This window comes from Oncorhynchus clarkii, chromosome 8, assembly GCF_045791955.1.
Source record: "Oncorhynchus clarkii lewisi isolate Uvic-CL-2024 chromosome 8, UVic_Ocla_1.0, whole genome shotgun sequence".
Taxonomy (NCBI): domain Eukaryota; kingdom Metazoa; phylum Chordata; class Actinopteri; order Salmoniformes; family Salmonidae; genus Oncorhynchus; species Oncorhynchus clarkii.
This window is the reverse complement of record NC_092154.1, coordinates 2,639,347-2,661,096: the sequence shown is the minus strand read 5'-3', so window position 1 is coordinate 2,661,096 and position 21,750 is coordinate 2,639,347. Positions and strand designations below refer to the sequence as shown.

At 45.0% G+C, this 21,750-nt stretch overlaps 1 protein-coding gene across 1 annotated transcript in view; it reads left to right on the top strand.

The window, feature by feature from the left end:
• The window catches only part of LOC139415460 (intersectin-2-like), an 81,926-nt gene that overhangs the window by 4,488 nt on the left and 55,688 nt on the right, over window positions 1–21,750 (top strand). The window contains 7 exon segments of the mRNA XM_071163553.1: window positions 941–1,033; window positions 1,887–1,950; window positions 4,305–4,480; window positions 5,902–6,063; window positions 8,435–8,528; window positions 10,817–10,959; window positions 21,676–21,739. Coding sequence (XP_071019654.1) covers window positions 952–1,033; window positions 1,887–1,950; window positions 4,305–4,480; window positions 5,902–6,063; window positions 8,435–8,528; window positions 10,817–10,959; window positions 21,676–21,739 — 785 coding nt within the window. The 5' untranslated portion in view covers window positions 941–951.

Sequence of the window (21,750 nt, the reverse complement as noted above, 5' to 3'; positions counted from 1 at the left end):
AGGGTGCACTACTTTGGTCTAAGCCTATTGGGAGTAGGGTGCACTACTTTGGTCTAAGCCTATTGGGAGTAGGGTGCACTACTTCGGTCTAAGCCTATAGGGAGTAGGGTGCAATACTTTGGTCTAAGCCTATAAGGAGTAGGGTGCACTACTTTGGTCTAAGCCTATAGGGAGTAGGGTACCATTGGGGACTCAATCCCTGACTCCCATCTGATCCCCTCAACAATAATGTAAAACTCACTTTACCTAATAATTCATATGAACCATTACTAATTGATTATATAGTATGAAAGATTCTTCTGATATATTCATTTTCTACTCCCCCTACCCTCTGTCCCTCCTCCCCTTCTCCACTCCCTCCCTCTCTCCCTGTCCTCCCCTCTCTCCCCGTCCTCCCCTCTCTCCCCGTCATCCCCTCTCTCTCTCCCTGTCCTCCCCTCTCTCCCCGTCCTCCCCTTTCTCCCCGTCCCTCTCTCTCCCCGTCCCTCTCTCTCCCCGTCCCTCTCTCTCCCCGTCCTCCCCTCTCTCCCCGTCCTCCCCTCTCTCCCCGTCCTCCCCTTTCCCCGTCCTCCCCTCTCTCCTCGTCCTCCCCTCTCTCCCCGTCCTCCCCTTTCTCCCCGTCCTCCCCTTTCTCCCCGTCCTCCCCTTTCTCCCCGTCCTCCTCTCTCTCCCCGTCCCTCTCTCTCCCCGTCCTCCCCTCTCTCTCCCCGTCCTCCCCTTTCTCGTCTTCCCCTTTCTCCCTGTCCTCCCCTTTCTCGTCTTCCCCTCTCTCCCCGTCCCTCTCTCTCCCCGTCCCTCTCTCTCCCCGTCCCTCTCTCTCCCCGTCCCTCTCTCTCCCTGTCCTCCCCTCTCTCCCCGTCCTCCCCTCTCCCCGTCCCTCTCTCTCCCCGTCCTCCCCTCTCTCCCCATCCCTCTCTCTCCCTCCCTCCTGTCTCTATAGATGCAGTCAGCATGTGGAACATCAGTCCAGAGGAGAGGCTGAAACATGATAAACAGTTTAACTCTCTGACACCTGTCCTGGGATACATATCGGGTGAGTCTCCAAATCACATACCTGACCTGACCGTTTATCTAACAGGTCCAGGTGTGTGTGTGTGTATCTAACAGGTGTGTGTGTGTATCTAACAGATTGTGTGTGTGTGTGTGTGTATAACAGGTGTGTATCTAACAGGTGTGTGTGTATCTAACAGATGTGTGTGTATGTGTATCTAACAGGTGTATGTGTATCTAACAGGTGTGTGTGTATCTAACCGGTGTGTGTCTAACAGGTGTGTGTGTGTGCGTATATGTTTATGAGTGTGTATCTAACAAGTGTGTGTGTATAGAACAGGTGTGTGTGTGTGTGTGTGTGTATCCAACAAGTGTGTGTGTGTGTGTGTATCCAACAGGTGTGTGTGTGTGTGTGTGTGTGTATCCAACAAGTGTGTGTGTGTGTATTTAACAGGTGTGTGAGTATCTAACAGGTGTGTGTGTGTGTATCTAACAGGTGTGTGTGTGTGTATCTAACAGGTGTGTGTGTGTATCTAACAGGTGTGTGTGTATCTAACAGGTGTGTGTGTATCTAACAGGTGTGTGTGTATCTAACAGGTGTGTGTGTATCTAACAGGTGTGTGTGTATCTAACAGGTGTGTGTGTTTCTAAAAGATGTGTGTGTTTCTAACAGGTGTGTGTGTTTCTAACAGGTGTGTGTGTCTATCTAACAGGTGTGTGTGTGTGTGTCTTATAGGCGTGTGTGTGTGTCTAACAGGTGTGTGTGTGTGTATCTAACAGGTGTGTGTGCGTGTGTGTGTCTTATAGGCGTGTGTGTGTGTCTAACAGGTGTGTGTGCGTGTGTGTGTCTTATAGGCGTGTGTGTGTGTCTAACAGGTGTGTGTTGTGTTGTGTAGGTGAACAGGCGAGTCAGTTCTTCCTCCAGTCTGGTCTTCCTCCTTCAGTCCTGGCTGAGATCTGGTGAGAAAACACACACCCCGGCCCCCCCCTCTGGGTGGAAACACACCCCGGCCCCCCCCTCTGGGTGGAAACACACCCCGGCCCCCCCTAGGTGGAAACACACCACGCCCCCCCCCCCCCCTCTGGGTGGAAACACACCCCGGCCCCCCCTAGGTGGAAACACACCCCGGCCCCCCCTAGGTGGAAACACGACCCGCCCCCCCCCTAGGTGGAAGCACTGTCTTGTCGTTAGAGTGGTGCTGTGTGTCTTGTTGTTAGAGCGGTCCTGTTGTTAGAGTGGTGCTGTGTGTACTGTCGTTAGAGTGGTGCTGTGTGTCCTGTCGTTAGAGTGGTGCTGTGTGTCCTGTTGTTAGTGGTGCTGTGTGTCCTGTCGTTAGAGTGGTACTGTGTGTCCTGTTGTTAGAGCGGTGCTGTGTGTCCTGTCATTAGAGTGGTGCTGTGTGTCCTGTCGTTAGAGTGCTGCTGTGTGTCCTGTCGTTAGAGTGGTGCTGTGTGTCCTGTCGTTAGAGCGGTGCTGTGTGTCCTGTTGTTAGAGCGGTGCGGTGTGTCTTGTTGTTAGTGGTGCTGTGTGTCTTGTTAGAGTGGTGCTGTGTGTCCTGTTGTTAGAGTGGTGCTGTGTGTCTTGTTGTTAGAGGGGTCCTGTCATTAGAGTGGTGCTGTGTGTCCTGTTGTTAGAGCGGTGCTGTGTGTTCTGTCGTTAGAGCGGTGCTGTGTGTCCTGTCATTAGAGTGGTGCTGTGTGTCCTGTCGTTAGAGTGGTCCTGTGTGTCCTGTCGTTAGAGGGGTGCCATGTGTCCTGTCATTAGAGCGGTGCTGTGTGTCCTGTCATTAGAGCGGTGCTATGTGTCCTGCCATTAGAGCGGTGCTATGTGTCCTGTCATTAGAGCGGTGCTGTGTGTCCTGTCATTAGAGCGGTGCTGTGTGTCCTGTCATTAGAGCGGTGCTGTGTGTCCTGTCATTAGAGCGGTGCTATGTGTCCTGTCATTAGAGCGGTGCTATGTGTCCTGTCATTAGAGCGGTGCTGTCATTAGAGTGGTGCTGTGTGTCCTGTCGTTAGAGCGGTGCTGTGTGTCCTGTCATTAGAGCGGTGCTGTGTGTCCTGTCATTAGAGTGGTGCTGTGTGTCCTGTCGTTAGAGCGGTGCTGTGTGTCCTGTCATTAGAGCGGTGCTGTGTGTCCTGTTTTTAGAGTGGTGCTGTGTGTCCTGTCTTGTTAGAGTGGTGCTGTGTGTCCTGTTGTTAGAGTGGTGCTGTGTGTCTTGTTGTTAGAGGGGTCCTGTCATTAGAGCGGTGCTGTGTGTCCTGTTGTTAGAGCGGTGCTGTGTGTTCTGTCGTTAGAGCGGTGCTGTGTGTCCTGTCATTAGAGTGGTGCTGTGTGTCCTGTCGTTAGAGGGGTGCCATGTGTCCTGTCATTAGAGCGGTGCTGTGTGTCCTGTCATTAGAGCGGTGCTATGTGTCCTGTCATTAGAGCGGTGCTATGTGTCCTGTCATTAGAGCGGTGCTGTCATTAGAGCGGTGCTGTGTGTCCTGTCGTTAGAGCGGTGCTGTGTGTCCTGTCATTAGAGCGGTGCTGTGTGTCCTGTCATTAGAGTGGTGCTGTGTGTCCTGTCATTAGAGCGGTGCTGTGTGTCCTGTCATTAGAGCGGTGCTGTGTGTCCTGTTTTTAGAGTGGTGCTGTGTGTCCTGTCGTTAGAGCGGTGCTGTGTGTCCTGTTGTTAGAGGGGTGCCATGTGTCCTGTTGTTAGTGGTTCTGTGTGTCCTGTCATTAGAGTGGTGCTGTGTGTCCTGTCATTAGTGTGGTGCTGTGTGTCCTGTCGTTAGAGCGGTCCTGTCATTAGAGCGGTGCTGTGTGTCCTGTCATTAGAGCGGTGCTGTGTGTCCTGTCATTAGAGTGGTGCTGTGTGTCCTGTCATTATAGTGGTGCTGTGTGTCCTGTCATTATAGTGGTGCTGTGTGTCCTGTCATTAGAGTGGTGCTGTGTGTCCTGTCATTAGAGTGGTGTTGTGTGTACTGTCATTATAGTGGTGCTGTGTGTCCTGTCATTATAGTGGTGCTGTGTGTCCTGTCATTAGAGTGCTGCTGTGTGTCCTGTCGTTAGAGTGGTGCTGTGTGTCCTGTCATTATAGTGGTGCTGTGTGTCCTGTCATTTGAGTGGTGCTGTGTGTCCTGTCATTATAGTGGTGCTGTGTGTCCTGTCATTAGAGTGGTGCTGTGTGTCCTGTCGTTAGAGTGGATCTATACTAAATCAGTGTTTATTTAGGCTTTATAACGTCCCCCTCTTGCCCTCTATCTCTCCCCCTACTCTCTCTCACCTCCTCTCTCTCTCTTCTTTCTCTCCTCCCCTCCTCTCCCCCCAGGTCCCTAGCTGATATGGGTAGTGATGGGAGGATGGACCAACTAGAGTTCTCTATTGCCATGAAGCTGATTAAACTGAGGCTGCAGGGGCGGGGCCTTCCCCCCTCTCTACCAATCAGCATGAAGCAGCCACCCACTGCAACGCCCACCTCCATTATGAAGTCTTCAGCATTCTCCGGTAGGGCCAGACGGATGGTGACCTCAGTGGTCAGGGTCCATATTCATAAGGAGTCTCAGTAGGAGTGGTGATCTAGGATCAGGTCATAGTCTCAGTAGGAGTGTTGATCTAGGATCAGGTCAGAGTCTCAGTAGGAGTGGTGATCTAGGATCAGGTCATAGTCTCAGTAGGAGTGTTGATCTAGGATCAGGTCATAAAGAGTCTCAGTAGGAGTGGTGATCTAGGATCAGGTCATAAAGAGTCTCAGTAGGAGTGGTGATCTAGGATCAGATCATAAAGAGTCTCAGTAGGAGTGGTGATCTAGGATCAGGTCATAAAGAGTCTCAGTAGGAGTGCTGATCTAGGATCAGGTCATAAAGAGTCTCAGTAGGAGTGCTGATCTAGGATCAGGTCATAAAGAGTCTCAGTAGGAGTGGTGATCTAGGATCAGGTCATAAAGAGTCTCAGTAGGAGTGCTGATCTAGGATCAGGTCATAAAGAGTCTCAGTAGGAGTGGTGATCTAGGATCAGGACATAAAGAGTCTCAGTAGGAGTGTTGATCTAGGATCAGGTCATAGTCTCAGTAGGAGTGGTGATCTAGGATCAGGTCATAAAGAGTCTCAGTAGGAGTGGTGATCTAGGATCAGGACATAAAGAGTCTCAGTAGGAGTGGTGATCTAGGATCAGGTCATAAAGAGTCTCAGTAGGAGTGGTGATCTAGGATCAGGTCATAGTCTCAGTAGGAGTGTTGATCTAGGATCAGGTCATAGTCTCAGTAGCAGTGTTGATCTAGGATCAGATCATAAAGAGTCTCAGTAGGAGTGTTGATCTAGGATCAGGTCATAGTCTCAGTAGGAGTGTTGATCTAGGATCAGATCATAAAGAGTCTCAGTAGGAGTGTTGATCTAGGATCAGGTCATAGTCTCAGTAGGAGTGGTGATCTAGGATCAGATCATAGTCTCAGGAGTCTTGATCTAGGATCAGGTCATAGTCTCAGGAGTCTTGATCTAGGATCAGGTCATAGTCTCAGGAGTGCTGATCTAGGATCAGGTCATAGTCTCAGGAGTCTTGATCTAGGATCAGGTCATAGTCTCAGGAGTGCTGATCTAGGATCAGGTCATAGTCTCAGGAGTGCTGATCTAGGATCAGGTCATAGTCTCAGTAGGAGTGTTGATCTAGGATCAGGTCATACAGAGTCTCAGTAGGAGTCTTGATCTAGGATCAGGTCATAGTCTCAGTAGGAGTGGTGATCTAGGATCAGGTCATAGTCTCAGGAGTGCTGATCTAGGATCAGGTCATAGTCTCAGGAGTGCTGATCTAGGATCAGGTCATCTCTCTTATTCATTAAGATGTAAAACTGATCCTCGATCACCACTCCTACTCTGAGATGTTTTGAGAATATGTGGGACAGTGGGATAATATCATTCTCTCTAACTCCACAGGTATGGGCTCGATGCCAAATCTGTTCGTCGGCATGCCCGTCCTGACCCCGATGCCCCTTAACCCCACCCTGACCTCTGTGCCCTCCCTGGTTCCCATGACGATGCCCCTGGCCAATGGCAACTCCAGCCTCCTCAACCCATCTTCATTTAGCACCACTCCAGGTAAATATAGTGCAAGATAATGCTTACCTACACAGGGCTTTGAAATGCACAATTTAAAAAGGGGAAGGGGATAAGGGTCGGTTTGGCATTTGGCAAAGGACATAGTAGTAAACATATCGTTTTCTAGATCTGGGACACGGCCACAAGTTATTCATTGTATCATACAGTGAAATATAAAGTGGTTATGTATGGTGTTATACAGTCCAGTATAGTAGAGAGGGGTTATGTATGGTGTTATACAGTCCAGTGTAGTAGGGGGAGGTTATGTATGGTGTGTATACTTTTTTGCCCCACTATATATATATATATATATATATATATATATATATATATATATATATATATATACACACACACACACACACACACACACACACACACACACACAGTGGGGCAAAAAAGTATTTAGTCAGCCACCTATTGTGCAAGTTCTCCCACGTAAAAAGATGAGAGAGGCCTGTAATTTTCATATATATATATATATATATATATATATATATATATATATATATATATACGGGCTGTTAGGATGTAATTATTTATTGAAAGTTGAATTGAAGTTTAGGGATTCTTTAAATAGCCAGTACTGTACTTCCGACCATCACGATGTACAGCGCCATATTTTCAGTTAAATCCTAACGGAAACCGCAGAGGCTCTTTTTTGGGGGGGGGGGGGGGGGGGGGGGGGGAATAAAACACCATAATATTAATCAAATTAAGTAAGTACCAGTCAAAAGTTTGGACACACCTACACATTCCAGGGTTCAGTTCAGAACAAATTCTTATTTTCAAGGACAGCCTACTCCTTCTTCCCCGTCGAGGAACTGAACCCCGGTCTCACACGTGCCTGCATTGTCTAGTACAGCCACTATTGAAGGCTATCAAATTCTTCTCAAAAATGCCCTCTGGTGGTCAAACCAGTGGTTCACACTTACAGTAAATACGTGCCATATATTTCTGCTGCACCATGCAAGCTGAGCCGCAGTACGCTGCATCTTTTACAGGACAAACCACTGTAAGAATGTCATGATATATCACATTGTGAAATGAAAAAAATATAGTTCCTAATTAGGGATGCACAATATATCGGTGAACATATCGGAATCGAACCGGTATCTGTCTAGTTTATTAACGCCGATGTGCAAAACCATGTCAAAGCTGCCGTGCATACCTATATAACGTGGGACAGTGGGATAATATCATTCTCTCTACCTCCACACACACCACACCACACCACCACAACAGACACACACACATGACGTAATGACTCCATATAAAATGTTACGCTACATGTGCAACACAGCATTCCTAACCTGGCCCACAATGTCTGCTGTGTGGATCGAGCAGTCAACAAGTCCAGCAGTCATTTCAAAGAGTAACAACATTTCAGCGAGACAACTCAAAGGTGAATTCCATTAAAGCCAAGATAATGGAATTCATTGCCCTTGATAATCAACCGTTCTCTGTCGTGGGTGATGTTGGCTTTCGCCGACTGGTCGAGCACCGGGACACACTACCAAGTGTGCTATTGTTCAGATGTTGCCCTACCAGAGTTACACAGTAATAGCATCACTGCTATTAGCTTCATGACATACATACTATGGAATGGTCAAAATTTGTCAAAAAAGATACACGTCAAATAACACTATTTGTGGGTGTGTAACCTTTATGTAACAAGTCAGTTAAGAACTAATCTTTACAATGACGGCCTGCCCCGGACGACACTGGGCCAATTGTGGGCTGCCCTATGGGACTCCCAATCACGGTCAGATGTGATTCAGATGCCTTAGGCTGTTCGGGAGCCCTAATATTTTTCCCCCAACACCACTTTCAATCAATTTGTTTAGCAGAACCTCATGCCAAATTGAGTCACAGATTTTTTTTTAAATCAACAAAGCATGAGGAGACTTTGCCTTTGTTTTGGTTTGTTTGTGTGTTTGTTTGTCAATTAGGGTGTGCAGGGTGAATACGTGGTCTGTCGTAAGTTAATCTGGTCGGTACATTGTTTTCACTGAGGAAATGAACCAGTCTGCTGTTAATGACAATGCAGAGGATTTTCCAAAAGTTGCTTTTGACACATATCCCACGGTAGTTATTGGGGTCAAATTTGTCTCCACATTTGTGGATTCGGGTTGTCCTTGGTTTCATGAGAAGATGAGAGCTGAGGATGATAAAGAGTATATATAGCCAATTAGAATTAGTGGTCTTTATATTTTTTAATTTCATCATCAACACATGCTTTAAAAAAAAAAAATCTAAATCAAATCTAATTTTTATTTGTTTTGTTTGTTCTTTGTTATAGAGCCAAAAATAAGTGGTTTACCCACACATCTCCGTTTCGATGGATAACTCTCTCTCTCCCTCCCTCCAGCACTCCCTCTGTCCTGCTTCTCCTCTCCAATGGCATTCTCTCCATCTGCTGGGATCTCCAAGGCTAACTCCCTATTGGATCTGTCCTCTAGCAGGTAACAACAAGCTAAGTCCCTATTGGATCTGTCCTCTAGCAGGTAACAACAAGCTAAGTCCCTATTGGATCTGTCCACTAGCAGGAAGTGAAAGTGTGTAAACATCAGTAGACAGTTTGACTCAACCCACCTGTGCTTTGTCGCTATTACCAACAGAGGTGTGTGTGTGTGTGTGTGTGTGTGTGTACACACAAATATGCGCAAATTGAAAAGCGCAAAAAACATTTGTGCACACACCACAACACACACCACAACGCACACCACAACGCACACCACAACACACACCACAACACACACAACACCACAACACACCACAACACACACACAAAAACAGACACACACACCACAACACAACACATTTCAAATTCCTTATATTAAGCCAACCAGACAGCCACAATTCACTTGTTTTTTAATGTATGGATAGCCAGGGGCACTCCAACACAACAGACATAGTTAGTCCTCCAGATCGGAGGCAGTAGGGATGACCAGGGATGTTCTCTGTTTAGTGAGTCCTCCAGATCAGAGGCAGTAGGGATGACCAGAGATGTTCTCTGTTTAGTGAGTCCTCCAGATCAGAGGCAGTAGGGATGACCAGGGATGTTCTCTGTTTAGTGAGTCCTCCAGATCAGAGGCAGTAGGGATGACCAGGGATGTTCTCTGTTTAGTGAGTCCTCCAGATCAGAGGCAGTAGGGATGACCAGGGATGTTCTCTGTTTAGTGAGTCCTCCAGATCGGAGGCAGTAGGGATGACCAGGGATGTTCTCTGTTTAGTGAATCCTCCAGATCAGAGGCAGTAGGGATGACCAGGGATGTTCTCTGTTTAGTGAGTCCTCCAGATCAGAGGCAGTAGGGATGACCAGGGATGTTCTCTGTTTAGTGAGTCCTCCAGATTAGAGGCAGTAGGGATGACCAGGGATGTTCTCTGTTTAGTGAGTCCTCCAGATCGGAGGCAGTAGGGGTGACCAGGGATGTTCTCTGTTTAGTGAGTCCTCCAGATTAGAGGCAGTAGGGATGACCAGGGATGTTCTCTGTTTAGTGAGTCCTCCAGATCAGAGGCAGTAGGGATGACCAGGAATGTTCTCTGTTTAGTGAGTCCTCCAGATTAGAGGCAGTAGGGATGATCAGGGATGTTCTCTGTTTAGTGAGTCCTCCAGATCAGAGGCAGTAGGGATGACCCGGGATGTTCTCTGTTTAGTGAGTCCTCAAGATCTCGAGGCAGTAGGGATGACCAGGGATGTTCTCTGTTTAGTTAGTCCTCCAGATCAGAGGCAGTAGGAATGACCAGGGATGTTCTCTGTTTAGTGAGTCCTCCAGATCAGAGGCAGTAGGGATGACCAGGGATGTTCTCTGTTTAGTGAGTCCTCCTGATCAGAGGCAGTAGGAATGACCAGGGATGTTCTCTGTTTAGTGAGTCCTCCAGATCAGAGGCAGTAGGGATGACCAGGGATGTTCCCTGTTTAGTGAGTCCACCAGATCAGAGGCAGTAGGGATGACCAGGGATGTTCTCTGTTTAGTGAGTCCTCCAGATCAGAGGCAGTAGGGACGACCAGGGATGTTCTCTGTTTAGTGAGTCCTCCAGATCAGAGGCAGTAGGGATGACCAGGGATGTTCTCTTGATAAGTGTGTAAATGTAATGAGTACTTTTAGGTGTCAGGGAAAAGGTATGAAGTAAAAAGTACATTGTTTTATTTAGGAATGTAGTGAGGCAAAAGTACAAATACCCCCCCCCCCCCCAAAAAAAATGACCTAAGTAGTACTTTAAAGTATTTAAACTTTACACCACTAGCAACTGGTTGAAATTGGTTGAAGTTTCTCACAGAAACAATAAAGCTGGAAGGTAATATGACATCATAATACACTGTAATATTCCTCTCTGCCTCTCTTCTGCCCCTCTCTGCCTCTCTTCTGCCTCTCTAGGCCTCTCTTTTGCCTCTCTTTTGCCTCTCTCTTCCTCTCTTCTGCCTCTCTTCTGCCTCTCTCTTCCTCTCTTCTGCCTCTCTTCTGCCTCTCTCTGCCTCTCCTGCCTCTCTTCTGCCTCTCTCTGCCTCTCTTCTGCCTCTCTTCTGCCCCTCTCTGCCTCTCTTCTGCCTCTCTTCTGCCCCTCTCTGCCTCTCTTCTGCCCCTCTCTGCCTCTCTTCTACCTCTCTCTGCCCCTCTTCTGTCTCTCTTCTGCCTCTCTCTGCCTCTCTTCTGCCAGACTGGGCTCTGCTTTTTTCTGAAATCAATGTGAAATCAAATCTATCTCTCGTTTCTCTCTCTCGCTCTCTTTCTCCTACTCCCCTCTACAGTTCTAACTCCTCCTCCACCACCTCCCTGGCCAGTAACTCTCCCAAGACGTGCTCTTGTGATTGGTCCGTTCCCCAGTCCACCAGGCTGAAGTACAGACAACAGTTTAACAGTCTGGACAAGCTGATGAGGGGATACCTCTCTGGTGAGTTACAACTACCTGTCTCGTCTCCCTTCTCTCTCGCTCTTCTCTCGCTCTTCTCTCGCTCTTCTCTCGCTCTTCTCTCGCACTTCTCTCTCGCTCTTCTCTCTCGCTCTTCTCTCTCGCTCTTCTCTCTCGCACTTCTCTCGCTCTTCTCTCTTTCTCTTCACTCCCTCTTCTCTCTCGCTTCTCTCTCGCTCTTCTCTCTCGCTCTTCTCTCTCGCTCTTCTCTCTCGCTCTTCTCTCTCGCTCTTCTCTCTTTTTCTTCTCTCGCGCTCTTCTCTCGCTCTTCTCTCGCTCTTCTCTCTCGCTCTTCTCTCGCTCTTCTCTCTCGCTCTTCTCTCGCTCTTCTCTCTCGCTCTTCTCTCTCGCTCTTCTCTCTTTCTCTTCTCTCGCTCTTCTCTCTCTTCTCTCTCGCTCTTCTCTCTCGCTCTTCTCTCTCGCTCTTCTCTCGCTCTTCTCTCTTTCTCTTCTCTCGCTCTTCTCTCTCGCTCTTCTCTCTCGCTCTTCTCTCTCGCTCTTCTCTCTTTCTCTTCTCTCGCTCTTCTCTCTCGCGCTCTTCTCTCGCTCTTCTCTCTTTCTCTTCTCTCGCTCTTCTCTCTCGCTAATTTTTTTATTGCTCTCTTTTCTCTCTACTCTTTCTACTCTTGTTTCTCTTCTTTCTCTTCTCTCTCGTTTCTCTCTTTTCTCTTCTTTCTCTTCTCTCTTCTCTCTCTCGTCTCTCTCTCTTTTTCTTCACTCTCTACTCTCTCGTTTCTCTCTCCTCTCTTTCTCTTCTCTCATTCTTCTCTCTTCTCTCTCTCCTCTCTTTCTCTTCTCCCGTTCTTCTCTCCCTCTCTCTCCTCTCTTTCTCTTCTCTCTCCAAGCTGATGAGTGGTTACAACTAATGTTCCTGACCCCTCGACCACTAACCGTACCTGATGTAACTTGTTTATTAACTTGTCTTCTAAGAGATGCTGAATCTCTAGTTGATGGTTGGAGAACGAGCTTCCTTCTCTTTGCACTTACAGAACCCGACCGTTCTTGGCCCTGTCGGTTATACACTGAACAAAAAAACGCGAAATGCAACAATTTCAAAGATTTTCTTGAGTTACAGTTCATATAAGGGGCGGCAGGGTAGCCTAGTGGTTAGAGCGTTGGACTAGGAACCCGAAGGTTGCGAGTTCAAACCCCCGAGCTGACAAGGTAAAAATCTGTCGTTCTGCCCCTGAACAGGCAGTTAACCCACTGTTCCCAGGCCGTCATTGAAAATAAGAATTTGTTCTTAACTGACTTGCCTGGTTAAATAAAGGTAAAAATAAAAATAAGGAATTCAGTCAATTGAAATGAATTCAATAGGCCTTAATCTATGGATTTCACACGACTGGGAATTCAGATATGCATCAGTCATTATCTGGTGTGACCACCATTTGCCTCATGCAGCGTGACACATCTCCTTCACATAGAGTTGATCAGGCTGTTGATTGTGGCCTGTGGAATGTTGTCCCACTCCTCTTCAATGGCTGTGAGAAGTTGCTGGATATTGGCAGGAACTAGAACATGCTGTCGTACATGTCGATCCAGAGCATCCCAAACATGCTCAATGGGTGACATGTCTGGTGATTATGCAGGCCATTTTCAGCTTCCAGGAATTGTGTACAGATCCTTGCGACATGGGGGCATGCATTATCATGCTGAAACATGAGGTGATGGTGGGGGGTGGATCTCGATAAAATGCAATTGTGTTCGTTGTCTTATTCCTGACCCAACGCCACCTACGTTGACATCAGCAAACTGCTTATACAACAGGCCACAATCAACAGATCAACTCTATGTGAAGGAGATGTGTCGCGCTGATTGAGTCAAATGCGCGTCACTGTTTTTTTATTTTCCTTTTAATAAAAGGTATCTGTAACTAACATACAGTACCTTCGGAAAGTATTGAGACCCCTAGACTTTTCCCACATTTTGTTACATTACAGCCTTATTCTAAAATGGATTAAATAAAAACAGAAATACCTTATTTACATAAGTATACAGACCCTTTGCTATGAGACTCGAAATTGAGCTCAGGTGCATCATGTTTCCATTAATTGTCCTTTAGATGTTTCTGCAACTTGATTGGAGTCCACCTGTGGTAAATTCAATTGATTGGACATGATTTGGAAAGGCACACACCTGTCTATATAAGGTTCCATGTCATGAGGTCAAAGGAATTGTCCATAGAGCTCAGGATTGTGTCGAGGCACAGATCTGGGGAAGGGTACCAAAACATTTCTGCAGCATTGAAGGTCCCCAAGAACACAGTGGCCTCCATCATTCTTAAGAAGTTTGTAACCACCAAGACTCTTCATAGAGCTGGTCGCCCGGCCAAACTGACCAATCAGGGGAGAAAGGCTTTGGTCAGGGAGGTGGCCAAGAACCCGATGGTCACTCTGACAGAGCTCCAGAGTTCCTATTTGGAGATGGGAGAACCTTCCAGAAGGACAACCATCTCTGCAGCACTCCACCAATCAGGCTTTTATGGTAGAGTTGCCAGACGGAAGCCACTCCTCAGTAAAAGACACATGACAGCCCGCTTGGAGTTTACAAAAAGGCACCTAAAGACTCTCAGACCATGAGAAACAAGATTCTCTGGTCTGATGAAACCAAGATTGAACTCTTTATTCTGAATGACAAGCGTCACGTCTGGAGGAAACCTGGCTCCATCCCTACGGTGAAGCACGGTGGTGGCAGCATCATGCTGTGAGGATGTGTTTCAGCGGCAGGGACTGGGAGACTAGTCAGGATCGAGGGAAAGATGAACAGAGCAATGTACAGAGAGATCCTTGATGAAAACCTCAGACTGGGGCAAAAGTTCACCTTCCAACAGGACAACCTAAGCACACAGCCAAGACAACGCAGGAGTGGCTTCGGGACAAGTCTCTGAATGTCCTTGAGTGGCCCAGCCAGAGCCCGGACTTGAACCCGATCCAACATCTCTGGAGAGAACTGAAAATAGCGCGCGCCAGCGATGCTCCCCATCCAACCTGACAGAGTTTGAGAGGATCTGCAGAGAAGAATGGGAAAAACTACCCAAATACAGGTGTGCCAAGCTTGTTGCATCATACCCAAGAAGACTCTGTTCTGTAATTGCTGCCAAAGGTGCTTCAACAAAGTACTGAGTACTTAGTACTGAGTACAAAGTACTGAGTACTTAAGTAAATGTGATATTTCAGTCTTTTATTTTGAATACTTTTGTAAAGATTTCAAAAAAACGTTTTTTTCTTTGTCATTATGGAATATTGTGTGTAGATTGATTAGGAAAATAAACAGTGTAATCCATTTTAGAATAAGGCTGTAACTTAACAAAATGTGGACAAAGTGAAGCGGTCTGAATACTTTCCGAATATACTGTATGTAATGTTATAGTAGTGTCTGGTTATAGTAGTGGTAGTGACTGGTTATAGTAGTGGTAGTGTCTGGTTATAGTAGTGGTAGTGACTGGTTATAGTAATGGTAGTGTCTGGTTATAGTAGTGGTAGTGACTGGTTATAGTAGTGGTAGTGTCTGGTTATAGTAGTGGTAGTGTCTGGTTATAGTAGTGGTAGTGTCTGGTTATAGTAGTGGTAGTGTCTGGTTATAGTAGTGGTAGTGTCTGGTTATAGTAGTGGTAGTGACTGGTTATAGTAGTGTCTGGTTATAGTAGTGTCTGGTTATAGTAATGGTAGTGTCTGGTTATAGTAGTGGTAGTGACTGGTTATAGTTGTAGTAGTGGTAGTGTCTGGTTATAGTAGTGGTAGTGTCTGGTTATAGTAGTGGTAGTGTCTGGTTATAGTAGTGGTAGTGTCTGGTTATAGTAGTGGTAGTGTCTGGTTATAGTAGTGGTAGTGTCTGGTTATAGTAGTGGTAGTGTCTGGTTATAGTAGTGGTAGTGACTGGTTATAGTAGTGGTAGTGTGACTGGTTATAGTAGTGGTAGTGACTGGTTATAGTTGTAGTAGTGGTAGTGTCTGGTTATAGTAGTGGTAGTGTCTGGTTATAGTAGTGGTAGTGACTGGTTATAGTAGTGGTAGTGACTGGTTATAGTAGTGGTAGTGACTGGTTATAGAAATGGTAGTGACTGGTTATAGTTGTAGTAGTGATAGTGTCTGGTTATAGTAGTGGTAGTGTCTGGTTATAGTAGTGGTAGTGACTGGTTATAGTAGTGGTAGTGACTGGTTATAGTAGTGGTAGTGACTGGTTATAGTAGTGGTAGTGACTGGTTATAGTAGTGGTAGTGACTGGTTATAGAAATGGTAGTGACTGGTTATAGTTGTAGTAGTGGTAGTGTCTGGTTATAGTAGTGGTAGTGTCTGGTTATAGTAGTGGTAGTGACTGGTTATAGTAGTGGTAGTGACTGGTTATAGTTATAGTAGTGGTAGTGACTGGTTATAGTTATAGTAGTGGTAGTGACTGGTTATAGTAATGGTAGTGTCTGGTTATAGTAATGGTAGTGTCTGGTTATAGTAGTGGTAGTGTCTGGTTATAGTAGTGGTAGTGTCTGGTTATAGTAGTGGTAGTGTCTGGTTATAGTAATGGTAGTGTCTGGTTATAGTAGTGGTAGTGTCTGGTTATAGTAGTGGTAGTGACTGGTTATAGTAGTGGTAGTGTCTGGTTATAGTAGTGGTAGTGTCTGGTTATAGTAGTGGTAGTGTCTGGTTATAGTAGTGGTAGTGTCTGGTTATAGTAGTGGTAGTGTCTGGTTATAGTAATGGTAGTGTCTGGTTATAGTAATGGTAGTGTCTGGTTATAGTAGTGGTAGTGTCTGGTTATAGTAGTGGTAGTGTCTGGTTATAGTAGTGGTAGTGTCTGGTTATAGTAATGGTAGTGTCTGGTTATAGTAGTGGTAGTGTCTGGTTATAGTAGTGGTAGTGACTGGTTATAGTAGTGGTAGTGTCTGGTTATAGTAGTGGTAGTGTCTGGTTATAGTAGTGGTAGTGTCTGGTTATAGTAATGGTAGTGTCTGGTTATAGTAGTGGTAGTGTCTGGTTATAGTAGTGGTAGTGACTGGTTATAGTTATAGTAGTGGTAGTGACTGGTTATAGTTATAGTAGTGGTAGTGACTGGTTATAGTTATAGTAGTGGTAGTGTCTGGTTATAGTAGTGGTAGTGTCTGGTTATAGTAGTGGTAGTGTCTGGTTATAGTAGTGGTAGTGTCTGGTTATAGTAGTGGTAGTGTCTGGTTATAGTAATGGTAGTGTCTGGTTATAGTTACAGTAGTGGTAGTGTCTGGTTATAGTAGTGGTAGTGTCTGCAGTAGTAATGATGCTGACTGGTTATAGTTGAAAAAAGTAGGTAGATGAAAAGTTAGTATAGCCTGAACAAATGAAAGTTGGTTTGCCTTATATAGCTTGATTGTTTCATAAGATACTGTTGGTGATTTATATTATGCTAATTTATATAATTATAGTTGGTGAACAATACAATACATAATTGAAGTTGGAAGGGCCTGAACATTGGTTTAGTTTATGTAGCTTGAACGGTTCTATAATTACCATTGGTTAGTTATTTTTTGCATTTTTTTTTATTTTTATAAAAAAAAAGTTTTTTTTTAAATGATGTTGACACGCAATGTAAGTAGGGTCAGTCTAAACATCTCAGCATTGGTGTCACGCCCTGACCTTAGTTATCTCTGTTTTCTTTATTATTTTGGTCAGGTCAGGGTGTGACGAGGGTGGGTATGCTTGTTTTGTATTGTCTAGGGTTTTTTGTAAGTCTAGGGGTTTAGTAAATCTAGGTATATGTGTGGCTATGGTGGCCCGATTATGGTTCCCAATCAGAGGCAGCTGTTTATCGTCGTCTCTGATTGGGGACCATATTTAGGTTGCCATTTTCCCTTGGGTAATTGTGGGTTCTTGTCTATGTGTTAGCACTCATGTGGTTAGTCACTTTTCGTTCGGTTATTTGTTGTTTTGTTAGTTTGTTTCACTGTTCATTCATTTAATAAATTAAGAATGTATGCTTACCACCCTGCGCCTTGGCCTCCTCTTTACAACGAACGTGACAACGATTTCATATCTTCAAACTTTTTCTGTAACTTGTTTGTGGAGTGGTCAAAAGTTACGTTTATAAATAGTTTTAGGGAAGTGTTGTTGATGCGGGTTACTTACAGCTGTAACATTTGATCGTTAGCAGATTATTCTGTTTTGAAAAGCAGAGAAGAAGAGGAAGATTCCATATTCTCAATTTTTGTTTTGTCTAAGTTGATTTCAAAACTGTCAAAGTAGCTGATATTGTTTACAGTGAACGTTTGAAGTGACGATGTCACAATGCGGAGTTTTAGATTTGTTAACAAGTCCCATTAAAGGGGGCAAAAAGAATGACAGACAAATGTATAGTATAAGTAATATCAAAAAGTTGTACGCAAGCACACTATTCCAGACCAGTCTGCACATGTCAAAGTTTAAATGTAGTTTCTAGCTTAAAGAGTGTAAGAGGAGTAGTGTGCAGATGAATAACTTGCTCATGGTTTCCCCATCTCGGTTCTCAGGACCCCAAGGGGTGCATGTTTTGGTTTTTGCCCTAACACAACACAGCGGGTTCAACTAATCCCAAGTTTAATTGGTGAGACTTGCTATAACTCTTTAGCTAGGTAGAAGTTTAAAACGTTGAATTACTTATTATTAAATATGACTATTTTTTAGCAATCCGTTACATATAGTCAACGTTAATGTATTAAAATAATTTGTTTTGTTACTTTTGATAGGCTAATATATCAACCAGATTACTGATAGGCTAATATATCAACCAGATTACTGGTAGGGTAATATATCAACCAGATGACTGTGATAGGCTAATATATCAACCAGATTACTGTGATAGGCTAATATATCAACCAGATTACTGTGATAGGCTAATATATCAACCAGATTACTGTGATAGGCTAATATATCAACCAGATTACTGTGATAGGCTAATATATCAACCAGATTACTGTGATAGGCTAATATATCAACCAGATTACTGTGATAGGCTAATATATCAACCAGATTACTGGTAGGGTAATATATCAACCAGATTACTGATAGGCTAATATATCAACCAGATTACTGATAGGGTAATATATCAACCAGATTACTGTGATAGGCTAATATATCAACCAGATTACTGGTAGGGTAATATATCAACCAGATGACTGTGATAGGCTAATATATCAACCAGATTACTGTGATAGGCTAATATATCAACCAGATTACTGTGATAGGCTAATATATCAACCAGATTACTGTGATAGGCTAATATATCAACCAGATTACTGTGATAGGCTAATATATCAACCAGATTACTGTGATAGGCTAATATATCAACCAGATGACTGTGATAGGCTAATATATCAACCAGATTACTGTGATAGGGTAATATATCAACCAGATTACTGTGATAGGCTAATATATCAACCAGATTACTGTGATAGGCTAATATATCAACCAGATGACTGTGATAGGCTAATATATCAACCAGATTACTGTGATAGACGAATATATCAACCAGATTACTGTGATAGGCTAATATATCAACCAGATGACTGTGCTAGGCTAATATATCAACCATATGTCTAAACTACAGTTGTTGTGTGTGAAAACTGATAGAAGAAAGACAGGCCAAACCGATGTTCTGTCAGGTCACGTGGACAACACGCTTAGGAAAGCAAAGCAACTCTGAATCATTCATGCTGTGGGGTTCAGATAAATACCTGCATGATTTACTTTTGGAAAACGTTCAGTGTAAATTAAGTGTAATTGTAGTTGAATGATGATGTAATGGATAGAAAGTTTTAGGCTATTGTTTGGGGATATAAATGGGATGGTGCATCTAGTGATGTGAGACGACATCTCTTTTTCAAATCTGACATCGTCAGAGTGCGTAGCTGAACACTGTGTGCTGAAAACACTCCGGTTTGTTATTTTAACTAAAACAACCAGTCTTTGTTAAACATAAATAACAAACTTGTTTTTGCGTGTGTTCCCCCGACGCGGTTAGCTTTTAACAGCTAGGACCGCTATTCCTTATTCCGGAATCCCGCTGAACTGACAGGTTAACGTCTGCTTGAAAGAGCCGCTAACCTAGCTAAGCCACCAACGTTAGCCGTCAAGCTAACGCAGTTAGTCCCAGATGAGTTTTCCGATGGAGCCCTCTATCTGGATAAGTAAATGAATGGTTCCAGCGCTGTAGATGCTGTAGGAGCTGTAGGAGCTGTATGAGCTGTATGAGCTGTATGAGCTGTATGAGCTGTAGGAGCTGTATGATCTGTATGAGCTGCATGAGCTGTAGGAGCTGTAGGAGCTGTATGAGCTGTATGAGCTGTAGGAGCTGTATGAGCTGTAGGAGCTGTATGAGCTGTATGATCTGTAGGAGCTGTAGGAGCTGTAGGAGCTGTATCTACTACGCTTTGATTCAGATCAAAACTGTATCTCTCAGAGATCCAATGTGGCAATTGCTTGCTGAGGATTATAGTCTATTCACTCTAACAAACAGTACTGATCTTATAAAAATAAATATTATTATATATTGAATCATTAAAATGTTAGAAGCTTTCAGGAAACTGCCTACGTATTAGATTTGCACATAGCTAGTTCAAAATAGTACCAGGCTACAGTATATTAGTAAAAGCTAGCAAAGCACATCATACTGTAGCACTTTATTTTGATCACGCAGATCTTCCATGTTGTATCTATACTTTACAGTATTACAGTATTACAGTATTTCCTTTATAACACTTTTTAATGACATCACAAAATAACAACCCATATGACATTAGTGTTCATCACTGACCATTCCACACGTTCCTATGTTAGAAATATTATTCCAGTATTCGCTTTAGAATGTGTTAAGTGTGTTGTTGTGGTCCGTAGTTGTGGTCAGAAGCTATAATCTGTAGTTGTGTTGTTGTGGTCCGTAGTTGTGGTCAGAAGCTATAATCTGTAGTTGTGTTGTTGTGGTCCGTAGTTGTGGTCAGAAGCTATAATCTGTAATTGTGTTGTTGTGGTCGGTAGTTGTGTAGCCAGTAATTGTGTAGTTGTGGTTGTGTGTTTGGTCAGTAATTGTGGTCAGTGGTTGTGTGCTTCTGGTTCAGTAGTTTTGTTTGCGGTAATTGTGTGTTTGTGGTCAGTACTTTTGGTCAGTGACCTTCAGATCAGGTCTGTGACCTTGTTGCTGGTTCAGGTCAGGTCTGTGACCTTGTTGCTGGTTCAGGTCAGGTCTGTGACCTTGTTGCTGGTTCAGGTCAGGTCTGTGACCTTGTTGCTGGTTCAGGTCAGGTCTGTGACCTTGTTGCTGGTTCAGGTCAGGTCTGTGACCTTGTTTCTGGTTCAGGTCAGGTCTGTGACCTTGTTGCTGGTTCAGGTCAGGTCTGTGACCTTGTTGCTGGTTCAGGTCTGTGACCTTGTTTCTGGTTCAGATAAGGTATGTGACCTTGTTTCTGGTTCAGATAAGGTATGTGACCTTGTTGCTGGTTCAGGTCAGGTCTGTGACCTTGTTGCTGGTTCAGATCAGGTCTGTGACCTTGTTTCTGGTTCAGGTCAGGTCTGTGACCTTGTTGCTGGTTCAGGTCAGGTCTGTGACCTTGTTTCTGGTTCAGGTCAGGTCTGTGACCTTGTTTCTGGTTCAGGTCAGGTCTGTGACCTTGTTGCTGGTTCAGGTCAGGTCTGTGACCTTGTTGCTGGTTCAGGTCAGGTCTGTGACCTTGTTTCTGGTTCAGGTCAGGTCTGTGACCTTGTTGCTGGTTCAGATCAGGTCTTTGACCTTGTTTCTGGTTCAGGTCAGGTCTGTGACCTTGTTGCTGGTTCAGATCAGGTCTGTGACCTTGTTGCTGGTTCAGATCAGGTCTGTGACCTTGTTGCTGGTTCAGGTCAGGTCTGTGACCTTGTTTCTGGTTCAGATCAGGTCTGTGACCTTGTTGCTGGTTCAGGTCAGGTCTGTGACCTTGTTTCTGGTTCAGATCAGGTCTGTGACCTTGTTGCTGGTGCAGGTCGGGTCTGTGACCTTGTTTCTGGTTCAGATCAGGTCTGTGACCTTGTTTCTGGTTCAGGTCAGGTCTGTGACCTTGTTGCTGGTTCAGGTCAGGTCTGTGACCTTGTTTCTGGTTCAGATCAGGTCTGTGACCTTGTTGTTTCTGGTTCAGGTCAGGTCTGTGACCTTGTTGCTGGTTCAGGTCAGGTCTGTGACCTTGTTTCTGGTTCAGATCAGGTCTGTGACCTTGTTGCTGGTTCAGGTCAGGTCTGTGACCTTGTTTCTGGTTCAGATCAGGTCTGTGACCTTGTTTCTGGTTCAGGTCAGGTCTGTGACCTTGTTGCTGGTTCAGGTCAGGTCTATGACCTTGTTTCTGGTTCAGATCAGGTCTGTGACCTTGTTGTTTCTGGTTCAGGTCAGGTCTGTGACCTTGTTGCTGGTTCAGATCAGGTGTGTGACCTTGTTGCTGGTTCAGGTCAGGTCTGTGACCTTGTTTCTGGTTCAGGTCAGGTCTGTGACCTTGTTGCTGGTTCAGGTCAGGTCTGTGACCTTGTTTCTGGTTCAGGTCAGGTCTGTGACCTTGTTGCTGGTTCAGGTCAGGTCTGTGACCTTGTTTCTGGTTCAGGTCAGGTCTGTGACCTTGTTGCTGGTTCAGGTCAGGTCTGTGACCTTGTTGCTGGTTCAGGTCAGGTCTGTGACCTTGTTTCTGGTTCAGGTCAGGTCTATAGGTAGTATCTTAGTTTGTAATACGTTGTTGTGTTGTGTTTCTCAGGCCCTCAGGTGAGGAACGCCCTGACTGCCTCCAACCTGACCCAGACACAGCTAGCTACCATCTGGTGAGTTTGTG